General features: G+C 43.4%; 1 protein-coding gene across 17 annotated transcripts in view; it reads right to left on the minus strand.

The window, feature by feature from the left end:
* Positions 1-19,947, minus strand: part of ZMYND8 (zinc finger MYND-type containing 8) — a 61,257-nt gene that overhangs the window by 16,357 nt on the left and 24,953 nt on the right. For 11 of the 17 annotated variants that reach the window (XR_010466509.1, XM_065031710.1, XM_065031709.1 and 8 more), the window contains 9 exons: positions 18,930-19,000; positions 12,396-12,544; positions 6,476-6,694; positions 5,544-5,657; positions 3,562-3,654; positions 2,806-2,893; positions 2,142-2,197; positions 1,838-1,915; positions 1,042-1,157 (listed from right to left, as the gene is read on the minus strand). Coding sequence is in view for 16 of the 17 variants with exons in the window: in XM_065031710.1 (XP_064887782.1) it covers positions 1,042-1,157; positions 1,838-1,915; positions 2,142-2,197; positions 2,806-2,893; positions 3,562-3,654; positions 5,544-5,657; positions 6,476-6,694; positions 12,396-12,544; positions 18,930-19,000 (984 nt within the window). In the remaining variant the exon portion in view is untranslated. Of the gene's footprint in view, positions 1-1,041; positions 1,158-1,837; positions 1,916-2,141; positions 2,198-2,805; positions 2,894-3,561; positions 3,655-5,543; positions 5,658-6,475; positions 6,695-12,395; positions 12,545-18,929; positions 19,001-19,947 lie in introns of those variants that run through there. The other 6 variants (XM_065031715.1, XM_065031714.1, XM_065031723.1 and 3 more) reach the window with 1 other exon arrangement.

Consider the following 19,947-nt stretch of genomic DNA (forward strand, 5'->3'; position numbering starts at 1 on the left):
TTTCACACTGCGGACTGACAAGGGCAACTCTTGTGCACGTACTGATTTATTTTAGTCTAATCATGAAGATACGCACACCACAGATCATTTGAAAGGACCATCTCTCCTTTCTTCTTTTAATGGTTCGGTGCTTAGTTTTGGCAAATAAGTAAATTGCATGGTTTAGATTATCAGTAGCTTATTCTCCTTTACCCACTAACACATAAAACATGAATAAAACCTGGTCAAATATGACAGAATATTCCTAATGAAAATGGTCTCTAACTGTAAGATTACCACGGCTAAGCAGTCTTTCTGCCTGCCAGAGTGAGCAGAAAATCATGCAAAGCAGGTCAGGAAAAGAAGAGTTCACATACTCATTGTCAAAAATACTGCAAGGGGGATTGGACCTCCCAATGCCAGGGAAAGTTCTATCAACAAGTACTGAACAGATTTTACTTGTCATTAAATATGGCAGACTCTAAAACCGTGTCTTCCCAGATACTGAAATATCAGGAACTTTGACTTAATTATTTCGCGGCCCTGTACAGGTGGGGCTTCGTTTGGTGGTTGGTTTTTACAGCACATGATTTTGTAACTGTATATATTTTTATCTTCAGTTCAGGACAAATCAGCTCATGCCCATCATGGCTTTCTCCACCTAAGCCGGTGGTTCACGAGTACAGGGACCGTAACTCCTTTCAGAGCAAAACTGGCATTTTCAACAGAGATTACATTTTCTAGATTTTTTAAATCTACATTTGTGTATTTATTCCCATAGTGTTTAGACAACATAAAGAACTTTATTGGCCTCTTCCACCTTTAAGAACTACAGTTCTCTGCAGCACAAAACCAGACACACAAATTAACTTACATATATAATCTCAGCGAGTATGCATTAATCTTACAAACATGACTTATACCCTACAGACATCATGTAAGAAACTAAAACTGTGTATGTTACAGTACTATACAGTTTATTAGGGTCAAGATTTAAAAACTCTAAGAGCCCAGAATTACAAGAATTTTGAAAGTACAGACATCCTTGGGTTAAATTCCCACCTGTCGTGTTGGCCAAAGAAACGGGCGTCAACCTGCCCGTCTTTATCCCTCAGTGCTTTAGCAGGCCAGAATGGAAAGCCTTTGAGTTTAGCCCAGACCAAAGGGTGGGGATTGCTCTAGAGGAAGAGATAAAGTACACAGTCAGAAAATAAAAGCAGTATTACCATCTTATCTGACACACAACGTGATTTTTAAATTGTATGTATTACTTAGGTTCAATGAAGATCGAATATGGACAAGGCACTTGCCCAATACAAGATTCTATTTCACTATACAGTTGATATATACGTAATAAATCCTGAGAGGACAAAGTAATAAAATAAAACTTAAAATAAATACATAAAGCCTTAAGTATCTCAATTAAATACATCGCAGTTGCACTTTTTTATTCATTTATTTTTTATTAGCCCCCTCCAAGTCTGCAGCATAACACAGCCCAGGAGAGAACTGGAGGGATTACACAGAACCCCAGGGTGTCAGGGGTTGAAGGGCCCTGGAAAGCTCACCCAGTGCAATCCCCCCATGGAGCAGGAACACCCAGATGAGGTTACACAGGAAGGTGTCCAGGCGGGTTGGAATGTCTGCACAGAAGGAGACTCCACAACCCCCTGGGCAGCCTGGGCCAGGCTCTGCCACCCTCACCGGGAACAAGTTTCTTCTCAAATCTAAATGGAACCTCCTGTGTTCCAGTTTGTACCCATTGCCCCTTGTCCTACCATTGGTTGTCACCGAGAACGGCTGAGATGAGAACGGCTAGTTTCATGTATTAGCCAGACTACTATAATTCTTAACTTACACAAGGCTCACAAAACCAATTTTCTCGTTTTTGGCAAGCAGCTAAATAACATTCCGGACATACTTCAATTTCATTCATCTGAAAAGAAAACGCAAACAGTTATCAAACAGCTTAATCTGAGTCCAAAGTGTCATGAGTATTATTATGTTAGCCTGTCTTGTTTGCTAGCATCATTTTTCCACAAATTTGTGGTCACACGTCAACATTTCCTTGCTGTGAAATCAACACTGACAGACACCCATCTTTTCATGAAATGAAACACTTTAAAAACACGGAACAATTAAGCTAATTTGGGCACACATACCTCATGCTCACAGATTTTGATGATGACTTTTGCTGTTTGTGTCAATTTGTGATTTCCTGGAGGAAACAATAAATTGCTTTAACCAAGAAAATTATTATGCTAGAATTATGATAAAATCAACAGTTTGAAGATTTAAAAGTTAACATTAAAGATGAAAGATAACATCTAAAAAGATTATTTACAACATGTACGTATAAAACCCGTAAACATTTAAACTACTTGCTTGCAGAAGCAGAAGGTAAGTGCTCCTCCCAAAGGACGGCACCGCCCGCCCCGTGCTGCTTCGGGCGGCTGCGCAGCGCTCACGCACGCTCTGGTGAGGTACGCGCTGCATCAGCCGCTCCACTCCGTCTCCCAAGAGTGCCGCTCAATGCAGACCACCAAAGCAACGTGGGGGTTGGAACCAGATGAACTTTAAGGTCCTTTCCAACCCAAACCATTCTCTTACTCTAACTTAATGAGCAAGTGACAGCATGGACTGTATCTGGTCTTAGAGTTTTATGTATGCCAGTTGCTAAAGAAAAATCCGCTGTGTTTAAGCACTACGGTCATTAACAGGCAGATACTTTCAGCATTTGCCAACTAGGAGTCTACAAATTGCTCTATGTCTTTAACTATTTCAAAGTTTCATATTTGAGGACACTAAGAACATTTTAATACTTACCGCCATTGTAAATAATGCAGTTGTGCAAAATCCATTTGGCATCAGCCAAAAATGCTTCAGTGCAACCGTACATTTTCTTTTTAACATTCTGTAAAGAAAAAAAGAGTGAATCAGGGAACAGAAATTAGTAAAGTGATAGCTTGTTCGCGAACATTGTTCCCTATCAGTCCTACAATTAATAAAGCTGACTACTTATTTACTGTAAGCCTTATGATTCTTAATACTTAAGAATCTGTCCAATTCAGGGTGTCTTTTTGACCATCCTGAGAATGTATGAACTGTCTAAATTAACTCTAAGTAATGAATTATTTAGATCAGCATCTTTAACACTTCTCAAAAAAGGCATTCATTTCCTCAGTGTTACATTCAACATCTCTTCAGAAAACCGAGTCCTTGGTTTCTTCTACTAACATATTATCGCTCCACAGCATTCTTATTTTTTAGTTTTTACAAGACCCAGAACAAATTGTTCATCACAGTACATAGGACAGTATGTTTGACATTTCAGTCTACTCGCAGGCTAAAGTCATTCCATTTGATAAAATCGGTCACACGGATTTGTTGTGCCTTTATACCACAAAGATATCAACCTCCCCTGGAAGGACATGCAGAAAGCCCTTGCTGCCCCTTCCCCTCTCCAAGCCTCGCTCTTCACGAGGCACTGCTGAACGGAGAGCTTCTTCATGACGGGAAACTTCTAAATCGTCATCAAACCCAGAATATGAAAGGCCCGTTACCCCTTAGCTTCGTACAAACCTTCTCTAATGTACAGAGGTCCATTGGATGAAAGATATATTCTGCATAATCTGGGTGCTGATCCAGTGAAACTGGCTTTTGAAATGGTTCTGTCTGTCAGAGGAAAAAATCACATTGTTTATCGATACTGAACAGTTTCATCAAGAACACAATGCCCATTCTTCTTCTCATACCACTTCCAACTGTGATGTCAGAGAAAATTCTTTAAAGGTAATCATAAAATTTTGTGAAGGAATGAAGTACTGGCAGAACAAGATGAACTAAAAGGTGTCATTTAACAGATTTTTCATATGCTGGCAGTAATGAACTGCAGAAGTTATATGTTTCCTAAAACGTACTGTTGTCATTTACAGTAGGGTTTATTTGTGGAGCATCAGAGGAGGCTCAACAGATTTTTAGCAGAATTAAGACACTAAATTTCCAATTCACTCCACTCGCAATTCCTTCTTTTCCAGGCTCCCGTTAGGAGCAGAACTTCAGAACAACGGTGGCTTGGTAACGCCAACACATTCAGACTTTTGTCAGTGGGACTCTACTTTGTATCTGATTTGGAGGGACTGCGGTTCTTCAAAATCAGCCAAATAAAGTACTCAGGTATCAAAACAACAGGTCATTAGTAAAATGTCTAAAGGGCAAAATATCTCAAGAGCATTCGTTAGATATTAGCTTTCTAACCACATTCTCAAAACACTTTGTGATTTCAATATAAACAAACACTGACACTTTGCTACTGAAAAGGAGCATTTAAAGCTTCTAATGGCTCTGTCTAATCTGATACTATTTACCCCTCCACAGTAAAAAGATTCCAAGAGGCAAAATCCATCAGTACTTAAGAGTAACCTTCCCAAAAACTGCCACTACTGTTCTGCTAAAATACTTACAGAGAGGTCAGAGCTGCAGAAAGGCCCAGGTTCTGCACATCTGGTTTTCCCAACATATTTTACTGTAACACTGCAAGCACAGGCTCCATCCCTGCTCCTCTAACTAATATACAGGAATAGGAATGCAGCAGGAATTATGACAACCCTTGGTAGCCCATCCCATCATATTTTGATTTACTGTTATCTTCACATACGTGAAAACCGGGCAAAGCTTGCATGGTAAAGAACAAGTGACCACAATTGTCTTGCCAGCCTGCCCCTTAACTTTCACCCCCAGACTCTCAACTCGCCCCTCACCCGGGCCTGGACAACACTCAACACATTGTGGTTGCTCTCTCACATAAAGAGCAACTCCACCAGCTCGCCTGGCTGGCCTGTCTCTCCTGACAAGGCCACAGCCACCCACGGCCACATTCCAGTCACGGGTGCTGTCCCACCATGTCTCCGGAATTGCCACCAGGTCACGATCTCCTGCCCTATCACAGGTTTCCAACTCCTCCTGCTTGTTCCCCGTGCTGCGCGCATTGGTGTGCAGGCATTTCAGAGAGCGAGCGAGCACACCCATTTCACCCCAGGGGTGTGGGGGGCCTCCCGGCCTTTATCAGCTCTGGAGTGATGCCCCACTGATGCACGCCCAGCTACATCCCCATCCCGCTTCGAGTCTGGTTTAAAGCTCTGCAAAGGAGCCCTGCTGATTCCTGTCCCAGCATCCCTTTGCCCCTGCGAGGTAAACCTTTCCCACGTATCACTGTCTGGACTGGTGTCTTGTAAATCCAGCTGTTGTCAAAGAACCCAAAGCCAGTGGCACCAGTCCACTTCCAGGGGGAGAAACCGTGTCCCACTGGAAAGCCACATCACATTTTCACTATACCTACTGAAACTCCATCCAGAAGTTACATCAAGAAACCACACTTTTGATGCACTCCAAGATAGTCTGTACAGCCTAAGCTAATCTGTCTGTACTAGAGGTGGCAGATAGCCCAGAAACTGACATACACAACCAGATAAAACAAACTAGGTTCATAATCCACAAAAGAAAGCAAACCCAGGATTATGACAAACATATGATCCAAGCATTAAAAGAAATAAAGTCCTCCTTACCCCTGGCTGTTTCATTTTCTGTAGTGCAAACTTCAGCAAATATGATAGCTGTTCGATGGTGAGCATTGTCATAGCTTTACTCTGTGTTTCTATGCATTCCGCGACTGTGATTTTCTAAAAGCCAAGATTAAAAAATATTTCATCAGTAAACATTTCTAGGTGAACTCTTCTCCAGCGAAACATTCTAGCATCCAAATGAAAGACAGCGACTATCCTACACGAAAGCAAACATTTCTGACAAGGTGGCACAAGTACTTCAGTGGTTGTTTTACTTGGTTTTGTTCTGGGTATGTTAACCAAAAAAAAAAAAAGGAAAAGACCAGAAAATTACCCATCGTCTTCGAGATGACGCCAAGTGAACGCGTGAGTACCGAAAATTCCCAAATACAATGCAGGTTACAGCAATGAGAACAAGTGAGGAGGTCACCTGGACTCTAATGCAGTAAGTGGTCAAAAACACCCATGCAATAAACCAATTTACTTTTATTAAAGATACTTTGATGCTAAGCATTCTCTCCCCAGGAACCGTTAGAGAGGAATAATTACGTTCTTCCTCGGCCCTGCAGGAAAGAGCAGCAATAAACCAGCCCGTGTTCCCGCAGGCCCTGCAGCGCCACGCTTTCTGCAGGGCTGCTCAGCCCACAGGCTGAACCAGCGGAAACTGCAGAATGTTTTCAGAACTAGAGGTGCCTGTAGGGGATTGCTTTTTGAAACGCGCCTTCTCTGCAGGTGGAGACACAAGGAATTTGAAGCCTTTGAGGCAAACAACCCAAAGTGGCGAAGCAGCAGCGGATGCCTCCTCTTCTGTACAAATTGTTCTTGCACCTTTACTAAGAGGCAACATAGGAACAAACCAGAAACATTCCAGAATGCAAAAATGCTGCTTATATTTCACAAACAAGAAAGAAATCCATTCCTTATATCAAACTAACCTCACATTCTGGGCAAAACCAATCCCCCTCTGGTTCGGCTGTCAGTTTCAGACACTTAGCATGATAAACCCGAGGACAGAGTTCGCAGCAGAGGACTTGGCCTTCCCGATGACAAACCCAGCAATAGAAATCATTCCGTCCATCCTGTGGTACAACATCAACAGGGTCTGTGGTGAGTGGCTGCTTCATATAGTAAAACGGACCATGTCTTAGTTCTGACTGAAATGTAGGCAAGAAAAACAGGTTTGGTTTCAAAACAAATTTGCATTTTTTCAAATTACAATATTCATAATATATAAGCAAACAGCACTTTACAGAGTTTGATTAACATTTATGCAAGCACAGTATCTTATTCATCGCACAAAATCATTCACAAAGAGGTTTACTTCTTATTCAGATGTCAAATGCCAGTTACACTCAAGACTGAAAACAAACTCTTGTGGGAAGTGAGGGCATCGAGTGCAAGGCTTGCGAGCCAGCAAAAGCCAGGGAACGCTTTCAACTTCAAGAAAGAAGTATTGCTATAGAAGCTATTAGGTCCTCTAAACTTGGAATTCCATGAGGCTGTGCAAGCTAAATACCGAGAATTTAGAGGTGGCTAAACCTGCGACAACTGAAGAAGTTAGTCCCGAAACAAGAAGCTGACCACCATGCAAAACTGTCCTTAGTCGCAGCAGTTCACAGTGCTGATTTCATTAATACGGCAGACTGTACAGTAGGGTGACAAAGGAGCAAGTTTACATCCTGAACAGCCACCCGTGCTACAGGAGCAGAACACTGGAAGAGATTTGATCCACCAAGTAAATGCATATCAGGATTTAAGACTCTCAACCTCCACTGGTTTGCCTGCACTGGGAAACAGCATTAACTTCGTAAACTGCATGAACTGGTCTTTCACTTGAGCCCCAGACAGCTCAACGATGACACAGCTGATGTCAAAACACAAGAAGCAAAGAGTCGGGGATCCCCAGATACCTCAAGTTTATTAGATCTGCTTTGAAGAGCTGCTAACATTTACTGGAAAAGCACATTCTAATCACTAGTGACACGGAACTCAAGTGCTCTGTTTGGAATTATTATAGGGGTGGCTTGCTAAGGGGGCATGGAGAGAAACAGTCTTGACTTTGAGGCACTTTATTTACCGTGATTTTTTTGTTTGAAGTAAACCCATTTGCACATGACATTACTTGTAACTATTCAAATGCTTGTAGTTTGCAGAACCTATTTGTCTGGTTCTCAGGTAGTTTTGCATACATTCTACACCATTTACACATCTGCGAGTTCTTAGACCTTGAACTGTCACATGCGGGTACCCCTGAGACCCCGGGTGAAGCCAGGTCAATGGGGGAGTTTGCTTTAGTCGATGAGGACTGGGTTAGGGAGCAATTAAATAGTCTGGACATCCATAAATCCACGGGTCCGGAGGGGATGCACCCGCGGGTGCTGAGGGAGCCGGCTGAAGTCACTGCTGGACCGCTCTCCGTCATCTTTGCCAAGTCTTGGGAAACGGGGGAGGTGCCCGAGAATTGGAGGAAAGCAAATGTCACTCCAGTCTTCAAAAAGGGCAAGAAGGAGGACCCGGGTAATTACAGACCGGTCAGCCTCACCTCTGTCCCTGGGAAAGTAATGGAACAGCTTCTCCTTGGTGCCATCTCAAGGCATATCAAGGATAAGAGGGCTATTAGGGGCAGTCAGCATGGCTTTACCAAGGGGAAGTCGTGCTTGACCAACCTCATAGCCTTTTATGAGAATGTAACAAGGTGGATGGACGATGGCAGAGCGGTGGATGTGGTCTATACCTTGACTTCAGCAAAGCCTTTGACACAGTCTCCCACAGCATCCTCACAGCTCAGTTGAGGAGGTGTGGTCTGGACAACAGAGCAGTGAGGTGGGTTGCAAACTGGCTTAAGGAGAGAAGCCAGAGAGCGGCAGTCAATGGTGCGGAGTCCAGCTGGAGTCCAGTATCCAGTGCAGTGCCTCAGGGGGCAGCGCTGGGGCCAATGTTGTTCAATATATTCATTAACGATTTGGACGAGGGAATAGAGTGCACTATCAGCAAGTTTGCTGATGACACCAAGCTGGGAGGGGTGGCTGACACACCAGAAGGCTGTGCTGCCATCAGAGACCTGGACAGGCTGGAGAGTTGGGCGGGGAATAACCTGATGAAATTTGACAAGGGCAAGTGTAGAGTCCTGCACCTGGGCAGGAACAAGCCCAGGTTCCAGTATAGGTTGGGAAATTACATATTAGAGAGCAGTGTAGGGGAAAGGGACCTGGGGGTCCTGGTGGACAACAGGATGACCATGAGCCAGCCCTGTGCCCTTGTGGCCAGGAAGGCCAATGGCATCCTGGGGTGTATTAGAAGGGGGGTGGTTAGTAGGTCGAGAGAGGTCCTCCTTCCCCTCTGCTCCGCCCTGGTGAGACCACATCTGGAATATTGTGTCCAGTTCTGGGCCCCTCAGTTCCAGCAGGACAGGGAACTGCTGGAGAGGGTCCAGCGTAGGGCAACCAAGATGATTAAGGGAGTGGAGCACCTCCCTTATGAACAAAGGCTGAGGGAGCTGGGTCTCTTTAGTTTGGAGAAGAGGAGACTAAGGGGTGACCTTATTAATGTTTATAAATATATAAAGGGTGAGTGCCATGAGGATGCAGCCAGGCTCTTCTCGGTGGCAAACAACGATAGGACAAGGGGTAATGGGATCAAGCTGGAACACAAGAGGTTCCGCTTAAATTTGAGAAGAAACTTGTTCCCGGTGAGGGTGGCAGAGCCTGGCCCAGGCTGCCCAGGGGGTTGTGGAGTCTCCTTCTGTGCAGACATTCCAACCCGCCTGGACACCTTCCTGTGTAACCTCATCTGGGTGTTCCTGCTCCATGGGGGGATTGCACTGGATGAGCTTTCCAGGGCCCTTCCAATCCCAAACATACTGTGATACTGTGACTCACAGAACAATGCAACCATCTGCATGTTCCTTATATCTTTGCAGCATACAATACAAAAACAGGTCATCAATTAATGTCATCAGAAACCACCAGCATGCCAGCTTGGACCGTGATATGTCTAGATTTCTAAAGTTACAAAGGCCAAGGTCTAATTACTTGCATGAACACAGGACCTTCAAGGCCACACTAGATGACGCAGAAGGGACAACCCAGCTGAAGATATTACATCTCAAAAGACACACCAGAGATGTGATCTGCAGTTATCCAACACTGCATCATATTTCAGGCAAAGAAAGGATGTTACCCTACAAATATTCCCAAAGCATTCTGCTATCTATAATTTCACTCAAATTCCTATAAGTTTTGGTGGTTTTCATTTTCTATGCTACAGATGATACAACTACTAAAAAGATACTTTGTTCTTCTGTACTTTCTATATACACATATTCAACCCTATAATATGACAAGACTGTCAGAAGGAAGGTTCTATGAGATGCTGGGGAATGAGAGGGACAGCATAAGGCTTTACCTATATTACTACAACAATCATTCAAAAAGATGCAGAGGCAGACAGAAACCAGAGCAAAGACGGGCGAGTCGCAATGTGCAGGGCAGGAGCAGGTTTAGTTTGCAGCTGTGTGCACCGCAGCTGCGAGACCAAGACCTCAACAACGCACGCGTGGAGACGCGTCTATGGGCGTTTCCTCAACTGCAGGTAAAGGAAATTGCCAGAGGAATTTAATATATTCTTACTCTGAAGCAACTAGTAAATTCAAGCTCAAATAGGTTATAGCTTGTTTTAAAGTCTTTATTAATTTTACTAAGACCTGTAGAATGACATAGAAAATGGAAGAAGAGACAAAAGTATTTTGGTACTGTTTGATAGTGAAAAAGATCACTATTTATACTCAGTTTAAATTCATATTGAAGCTAGTAGTAAAACAAGCTGACAATTTCAATCAGATTAGAGCTGACCAATTAAGTGTCAGAAGTTCTGATTGTCTTAGCTACACCCTACAATTCCATAATACTTGTATCTTGTATCTTGTGCTTGTATCTCAGCACTTTAAACACCTGTTGGCACCATTCTGAAGATGTGCCACTGCATCCACAACATGTAATATGAAGCTTCATGTAACTCTAACTTTAGTGACAGTATCTCAAAATACTCAAATATTACAAACCCCTTTGTAAGGCAGACCCTGACGCTGGAGGTTTGCAGCGGTGTGGTCACACCTCAGAGTGGATCTCTCCAGCCAGCAGAGCCACAGCCACCAGCTACGTGACACTTGAAACTCAACCGGAGAGCAAAACAAGTGCCCGCGTGCTCAGCCCACCTCTGCCGAGCAGTGAGAGAATCTTTAACAGCTCCTGCTACCGTACGGAGCACAGCCTCGCCCCTACTTTGGGAACAAAATCCCCAAGCATGCCCATTTCCAATTTGACATGCAAGACAAAATTAAATGGAAAACAACTTGTGAAAGCTAAACAAAACTGAATAGTTCATATTTTCTTGCTAACGTGCAACAAATACAGCAAAATCAGCAAGTCTGATTGCTCTTCTGCATTAGATATACAACTTTATTCTATCCTGTAGTATTTCAGGCCTGAAATACCTGGAAAACAGAAAAGGTTTTACTGAGGGGAATTTATCAAGTTCAACAGCTGCAATTGTGTTTTCACATATATTTTTAAATGCATGAATAAAAAGTGGAAATGAACATCCTAAGATTCAGTTCCACTGTTCATCAAGCTGTCTCTACGCTGTGCAGGTGAAAGCTCAGACTCCAGCGGGGCGACATCTGCCCAGTGAACGTCCAGGATGCAGAGGAACTATACAGCCTGAGCTCTAGAAGCCACACTGGCCACAGTAACTAACGCGAGCATGCCTACACGTGCTCGCACCAGAGCGCCCAGCTATCCCTACAGAAAACATGCCTGACACTGTAAGACTGTTCTCCGGCGAGGCCTGACGTATCCACATTCCTTGTTCCAGGACAACCGCAGTGATCAGGAATTTCATTTTCTTTCTTAACCCGTGCAATTGTATCAGGATAATATTTAATGTGAATACTGTTACACCATGAAAAAAGTGCTTTAAATCCTCAGAACTTAATCCTGTGTTTATATGACTCTGGCAAAAACCGCTAGTACACAAAGGCACTTTGGAAGATACACAGCTGTCATTATTAGATTAGGTAAGAAGTAGTTTCAGTAAGGCTAAGGACTGCTTTCATGTGATCTCCTCCAAGATGATACAGGTGCTTTCCAGCATTTGCTGTTCAATACGCTTCATGTAATTTTTTCACTTGCATCATACAATGAATCACAAATTGTCAAAGTCTTCTGGAGTCAAGTTCTTCCAAGAACTACAACAAATGCTTTAAATTCAGTATTCAGAAGACACTGAAGATTAACTTTGAAGAATGAAGACAGACAAGTACTGTCAGGGTGACCCTTGGGCTGGTGGAGTTTGGTAGCAGGGCACGCTGCCCTGCGGTTCAGAGGAGGGAGCCAATCTGCAAGTGCCAAGCAAGGAGCTGGACGTCTGTTAATAACTGGCAGTAGGACCAAAAGCAGATGAAGGACTTCCACTGACATTAGGAGATCTTCCGTAATTTAGGATATCGTGCCGCTGAATGTTTTCTTTTAATGGTTTTAATTAATAACAGGCAGTATTGTCGTGGTTATTTTTATTACTCTATCCCTTCATAATCCTTTTGTTCAAAATTGCATCTCATCAGCTTTATGAAATCAAAACCCAGGACACAGGTGGCCCTTCTAATACAGATGTAAAACAAAAGAACACCCGAATCCCACTTACAATGCTAACTCCTACACACACTGCATTCAAAAGCCAGCATCCCCCTCCTCGAGCACAACAATGGAGCTTCCTAAGGGGGAGAGAGCTCGTGAACAGCTGCCTCTATATCCATCACGGTTTCACATTTTAGCACAACAAGACCATGACTCCTCCTACCTGCTCTTTGTTATTACTGTTCAATAGACCAGGTTTCTTTTTCTTTTTTATAGGACTTGTCGACGCCTCTTGTGGTGAGTGGCCATTAGAGGAATGCGGAGGGCTGGGAAACTTCCTTTTTTGTGCTGTGCGTTCAGCGGAGCCAGGATCTAGAACAGACACAAACAACATGGCTGAAGGGTGCACGGACGGAAAACACGCCAACAAGCTTACGGTTTGTCACTCACACTCCCGCACTTCTCTCTTGATTTTTGAGTCTGTGATTTTGCTTTCTTCGCATTATTTCGAAATCGCGTTTCCAGTGCAAGTGAAAAAACAGACCCCTAAATAACTTCAGATTCTCATTCAGAGCTACCTGGTCTTACATCACCAGGTTGTTATCGTTAATTGCTCTGCGACACTGCCAAGGTTGACATAAGCACCTCCGAGTGCGCAGGGAGAAAACGAGCTAACCGGAGCTTCACCTACCGTTTAACATCTTTGTTTCAGTGACTGCTGCTCCCAGGAGACAGACTACAGCGTACCTTAAGCCTAAAGCAGCCTCATTTCACACTTCAGGACTATTTTAGAAGTTCAGCTTTATGTGACGGTAACACAGTTTTTACGCAGATAAACTATGATAGTGACTTACTACAATTTAGCTTAGAAAAAACTATTAAAACAAAAAAGAGTACGTTGTTATTGTACATCAGGGATCTTATCTTGCTGCAGCATATGGAGCACAGACCACAACCATATTTTCTATATTCTATACGTTGCCGAGTGCTGTCCTGTAAGCGTTCAACAGCAACGATCCCCGACAGCTAACGGAGAAGTCTCATTTTTCTCAATGGAAGCAGCTGCTAACTCAGAAAACATATAAAAGTAAAATGTTGTTTCCCCTGCTTTTCTCATGATAATCAAATGTAAGTCTTCCTGAAAACAAGTAACACCAACATGCCTCACTGTAAGAACACAGCACAAAGTGCTCAGTACCAAAGGCTTCTTATAGCTCCTTGTGTCCTCTTTTCCATATACCTTTTTAAAAATAAATTTTAAAACTTGCTTAAGCTAAATGCAAAGTAATTCCAGACTAACACCATAGTGAAGTTGGGCCCAGATATGTATTTCTACGTATCTCATCACACTTGCATTAGTTTCTCTACCAATAAGGCCTTAACAAGAGCTGAAATCCACAGCACGTAACACACGTTCCTTCCCTTCCCTTCCCTTCCTCCAGCACTGTTATTTGATCACCCAGGGAGCGCGATGGTTTAGATAACTGATACGGCCAAAACGAGCAAAAACCTCAAAAATTCATTTCAGCTGAATCGCCACAGCAACGAGTCCCAAAGCTAACCGTGCCAACGCGAGGAAAACGGCCGGAAACGTGGCTGACGTGAGTCCCTGGTGCCGCCCCCCGGTGCGGCGATGGCAAGCCAAGTGGGAGAAGCCCAAGCAAGCCAGTCTGACCGCACGTCACGATTTTCAAAGTCGACCTCACACAAAGGTCAGGGAAACGAAACAAAAGCCTTCCCAAATAGCGTGGAAATTGCAACATAAAAGCTTTTTACTGTTGGGAAAGAACTACCCTTTTTTGAGCTGCTGTGGAAGGGAAGAAAAGGTTTGCTTTTCAAAATAAAGCACAGAAAATAAAAAAAAATGATCTTCATCTGAACTCCATCAAGTTCATCGGACTTGCATGAGCTGCTACGAAGCGGTAACAGCCGCTGCTGTAGAGAAGAACTCTCCCGGAAACTTTCAGAAAGTGAAAAGCAGGAAACTCAGGAACATTTTGTCTAAACAGCAGAAAAGAAAAAAGGCAACTTTTCAACACGAGCTGTTGCACAGTGAAATCAGCAGTCCTTTTGTTTTCCAGGAGCCAGAAACAGCAACGTACGGTTTCAACAAAAGCATTAGTTTAGTCTTCCAGGAACGGTGTTAGATATCAGTAAACTGAGCCTTAGTTACACCAACAGAACTTTCCTGGGATGTAAGTAGGCGTTCCATATCTCAATGTAAGTGGGGCAAATATGCAAAATCCTGAACAACATTTCCAATTAGAAACGTAGCTGATTACTCCGTGTAAGTCAGACACTCTGCAGCAGTGTCACTTGAGCAGAGCCAGCCCAAGGCTACTTCTGCTGACATTAGTTCCCAGTCCCATGCTAACCCTTTTATTATGAACAAATAGTTCTGCCAGCATTTGATGAACCAGATCAAGGAATTAAACTAGATGAAATGTAATGCAACAAAAGAACAAAAATTTAATGAAGAATTAATCTGATGGCTGTAAGAAACAGCCAGGCTGGCTTACGAAAGAAGGCAGCGTGAGAGAAGGCACAAGAACTCAAAGGTGACTGGAGACTGCTCGCGCTGTCATCACCCCACAGAAACGTGGGACCTTCAGAGGAACCAGACGGGCCCCGAGCAACCCGATCCTGTTGAAGATGTCCCTGCTCACTGCGGGGGGGCTGGACTACAGGACCTTTAAGTGTTACACGATTCTGTGAAAAACAGCAAACTGATGTCCGCCTTGACGGCCACTTCTCCCTTCTCTCCTCCTCCTCCACAGCTCTGATGCGTGTACTTTAAATGGTGTTGAGGGACATCAGCGAAGACTTCTGAAAAAGGAACACTAACTCCATTGTCAGCGTGATTACAGTCTGATTTGATAGAACAGGCTTCAATTAATTATTTATATGGATTCCAGAACTGTGAGGTCTCACAATTATATTTATTATACTGCATGGCTGCTAGTAGATTTATGATTTGTAAAATCCATTACCTATACTACTATAGCCAGCTTAATTACCTTCAAAATGTTTAACAAAATCATGGATAAATCTGTTAGAACTTACACTAAACTCTGAGGCATTTTAATCTTATGCCAGATTCTGCAATACGATGATGCAGTTGCAATCAACCACTAAAGCCCTATTTACACTCCAGAAACTTCAACCGATGCAATTAACTCAATCCAGTTGCTTAATGTAATAAATAACAGAGGTTAGCCACAGTTGCGTAAATCCTGATGAACTCCTACTCCAGTACAGCTTTACACAAGTACAAAAAGACACTGTTACATGTTTCCTCGTTGTAGGACTTTGGAAGAGAAAGAAACGCTTCCCAACAACTTGCAGTACAGGAGACGAAAGGTGTTTGTGAGCGCCCCAGCCCCTGGGGAACCGCTGTGGGACACCAAGGGCTCCGCGCCAGAGGTAACGACCTCGGGCTGCACCACCGTTCACTGGAGGAATCTCAAATTTCCTTTCACACTGGAGAGAGAAACGCATCGCCATACGAATAAATACTGGGTATCACTGCACAAAAAGTTGATACACAATGTACTATTATGAAACTGTTACAAAATATATTTTGTTAGTCATTTTGCATTTACATTTGTAATATCCAAACATTCCGTCACTGAGAGAAGCCCCTAAGAACAAAGCCTTCAACACAAACCTGCGATAATGCAAAAGCTGTTGAAGTCAGAATTCTCAGCATTAAGCAGTAGTGTCTCGGTATATGATTTCATGACAAGTTAAGACCATCTAATGACCGTCACTGACAGGGGCAAGTCCGCTCCCAGCAATGACATCTGTCCAACTCCCTGGTGACCCGGTTCAGGGAGATAAGCAAGAAGAAAACTACTTCTGCACCCAAGTCCTCAACTGCCTCACAAGAGGACTGGCCAAGAGCCAGCACGGATGTCAGGGCAATATAAGGGATGTACGACTGATGGTGGGGAGACAGTCAAAGCGCTCCTTTTGCCTGGTCACCAGGCAGGCAGCGGTTACAGCGCCAGCCAAAACACAGGAAACCTACGTGGAAGTCCATCTGCCACCACAGCGAACGCCTCGTGGCAGGTGAGGACAAAAAACGAGCAGAAAACTAACCTGAAATTAAAAAAAGATTACAAAATAAAAAAATTCCAGGTTAACAGGATGAAAAAGCCCAGTGGAGAGTTCACTGCTGTCCAGAGAGAACAAGAGTAAGTGGAAACAGAATTGCACCAAATAATTAAGCTGGTTTTGCTGCTCTGGAATCACAACCTGGAAATAATCAGAAAATTCTCCAGAAAGCCTTACAAGCCCCATCTTGAAATATTTAATAAACATGGTTAAAAAGTAGGTCATAGGGCTGGAACAGAAATATAACAAGATGTTTCTGTCAGACATGTTAATGTATCATATGCAGAAGACAAAATATTGTAATAATCTAATCCATTGCCTTTCTTGTTCGCTAAACGGCAACCCTCTGCTGACTGCATTTTGTGTTTTTGGACTCCTTTCATTCTCTTTCAGCTGTCATTTCCCATTTCCAGTTCTCAGATGCCTTCTTGTGCTGATCAGGAGAGCAGCATATTTTAAGAACTCGTATTTAGTAAAGCTGCGCATGCACAGCCTGTAAGCAGATCTCAGTTATAACTGCCACAGCAACCTCCTCCTCTTCCCGTCCCCACCTCACCAGGCCTGTCCCCACAGCTCTGCGCAGGCAGGCACTTGTGCGTAATAGCAGGGTCAATCCGTCCATGATTCAGAAAAAGACTGATACTACAAAAAGGATCAATTTCCAGTTAGATCAGTCACCTGATACAGCTTCCTGTGCAACAGCGTAATCGTCAGTGTCAGCCTAACGAGAAAGGTAGAAAAGTGCAGCTGAAGCTGAGCACGCAGGGCTGCGCAGCTCTGACCACGGCTGCAGACTCACTCTTAGGTATCACACAATAAAGCATAAATAAGAAGCGTTAGCTATGGTTTTAAGCTCCAGCTTCATCACGGCCTAACCCTATCCACGTGCTGGCCAACACAGCTCTCACAGCTCTGCCCGCTCGGGCAGCCCGCCCAGCCACTTCAGCGCCCTGGGCAGGAGAAAGCTATGCGTGTTCTACGGCTCAGTCAGCTTCCTGCCAGCCTGGGCATGGGAGGAAGCGGATAAACTGCTGCATCGAGCAGCTTGACCAGCTCAGGCTGCTTTGAAACCACCACCTTACTTAAACTGACTCAAAGGCTCTGTTAACACCCTTGTTACAGATTAAACAATGCATGTTTCAGCTTAGCTTAAACTGAACTGGAATTGATTTATAGCCATTAAAATTAAACCGCTTACAACAAAACAAGAATGTTCATGAAGAACATCAGGCTAATTGGTTTTAAAGCAACTTCATTTATTTTCCTACAGCTTTCTTTAGACACGGTCTCACACGAGCTGTACAAACTGTAGCAGACCTAGTTCAGTTGGGAACTTGCAGCGTATCGGCTGCTCCAGCGCAAGTGTGAAGTTGTACAGAACACCGGCTGATCTCCTGCACAGGCTTCTCAGACCAGCAAAAACCCAAAGCAACCAGGCGATGCTCTAGGCTTCCCTTAAGGGCTTGTCTACACCGGGCCAGTTTCCTCATCTACATCCTTTCTAAAACACACAAAGGAAGATTCTGAACCAGATTAATGTTACAAGAGGAAACACTGTTACCACTATCCCACCAGTTCAGAGGCCTGCTGCACTTCCTAACCTTAGGCAGAGTGTAACAGGAGTTTTAAAATCCTGCTTTGTCACCTTGCTGCTGTAGAAACACCGCACTGAACCAACAGACAAACTCACCTCACTCCAAGTAACTGAAGGCCAGAAAGAATATTTCGAGCAGCCCTGTAACACGGACAGCTCTTGTACCGAGAGATGACTTTATGATGCTTTTACTTTCTCTGCAAAACTACATATTCAACTAGTATAAAGTTCTACCACTAATTCATAGATCAGGTTGGGAATACAACAAAGCAAGATGGCTTATGGGCAAGTCTCAAGGCTTCCTTACAACCACTTTGCTTCACTGAAAAAAATATACACCTGTAAGGGTTTTGTAACCATGTTTTCTTTCCAAGTTACCTCATTAAAAACACGGGAATGCAGATGATCTGTGCCATGCTTTCAAGACAATTGCATCTGCACACTCAGAGTTAACTAGACTTATGACCCCTGTAGTAGAAATGTGATTAATAAGTAGGTATGTGCCAGACTTTTTAAAGGATGGTAGTAACCATTGCAGCTCTTTTACAGAAACAGCTTTCCAGTAAACTGAGCGGCAAAGTCAGCTGCGAGTACAAAAGGAGACGGACAGACAGCTGGCAGTCAATTGCAAAGGACTGGAGTAAACACCATGTGCACGTAATCTGACAGAAGGGCATTTCTGTCCCCCCACTCCAAATCACAGGATCACAGAATGTCAGGGGTTGGAAGGGACGTATTGGAAAAAGCTCTTCCTGTTGTCCTTGACCCGTCTCGCCAGGTTTAGTTCTAAGGAGGCCTCGGCTTTCCCAGTTGCCTCCCTACACCCTCTGACAACAGCCTGATATTCTCGCCAAGGGGCCAGCCCCTCCTCCCATGATCTATAAACTCTCCTCTTCCACTTGAGCACACCCAGCGGTTCCTGTTCAACCACGCAGCTCTCCTGGCTCCTTCCTTGACTTCCTACCTGTAGATCACACAGTTTCAATATCCTGGTTTACAAATATTTGTGTGTTGTAGAACATAAATGAAATATTCCTTCTTACTCACCTTTGGACCGAGTGGAGATATCCATCCCCTCCACCACCTCCTGCTCTGCCTTTATTTCCTCTTCAGCCAAGCTGCAGGATTCAAAAAGGTGAATGAGAACAGTTAGAGATTTTATTATTCCCATGTCTACCTTCATGTATAGAAGTTCAACATAACACTGTCAAATACAATGATATTAAAATTTCTGATGAAATGAAAGGTTTGCTGTGTAAAGAAACAATCCAGGCACACGTGTGTACTGCATGGTACCGATTCTTACTAATGACAGTCTTGTAATCACACACTGAAGATTATGTCTCTACATGTATAAGCTGTATGTGACAGACGAACGGGAGTTCTGTTCCTTGTAGCTCCTAATCTAAGGCCCCTATAAACTGTGTGTACACATGCCTTCTAACATTTAAACACTCGCCAGCATCAACCAAGAGACTGGCTGAATAACAGATTTAGCAACACAGAATAGCTTGCAAATTAGAAGGTAACACGCAATTTTTAAAACTTAGATAAATCATTTCAATTCTTTTGAAAGTAGACTATACAACAGCAAACCAAATATTTGTAATTTATTGGCAATACAACTCCACCAATTATTAACTATAATAAAGGCTAATCAGAGCAGAGTTCTTACTACCACTCAACCAATTTTACACAGACAGTTTTAATTAATTTCAGGTGGGATTAAATGATTAAGTAGATGACAAACTATACGTGACTTGCTGACTTTCTACTTTCTTACAGTGATGCCATAACTCAATTAATTTGGCTAGATAAGTCAGTCTGGGGTAGGAAGTGAGAGGAAAAAGAACTAGAATTAATATTGAGTTACCCTTTTTGGAGATCTGACTATCAAAATAAGAGATAAAAGAAACCATGTTGAAGCAAGCCCAAATTCAAAATGTCAGGCAAATGAGGTTATGTGCCTGAAGCAGGTACCAGAGTTGTCCTTTAATACCACCAGAGCACAACAGCCGAGCAGGATGCGGATCTCTCCCTCTGCAGCGACAAGTCACTGTCTAGT

Source organism: Columba livia, chromosome 16, assembly GCF_036013475.1.
Source record: "Columba livia isolate bColLiv1 breed racing homer chromosome 16, bColLiv1.pat.W.v2, whole genome shotgun sequence".
In the NCBI taxonomy this organism is placed as follows: domain Eukaryota; kingdom Metazoa; phylum Chordata; class Aves; order Columbiformes; family Columbidae; genus Columba; species Columba livia.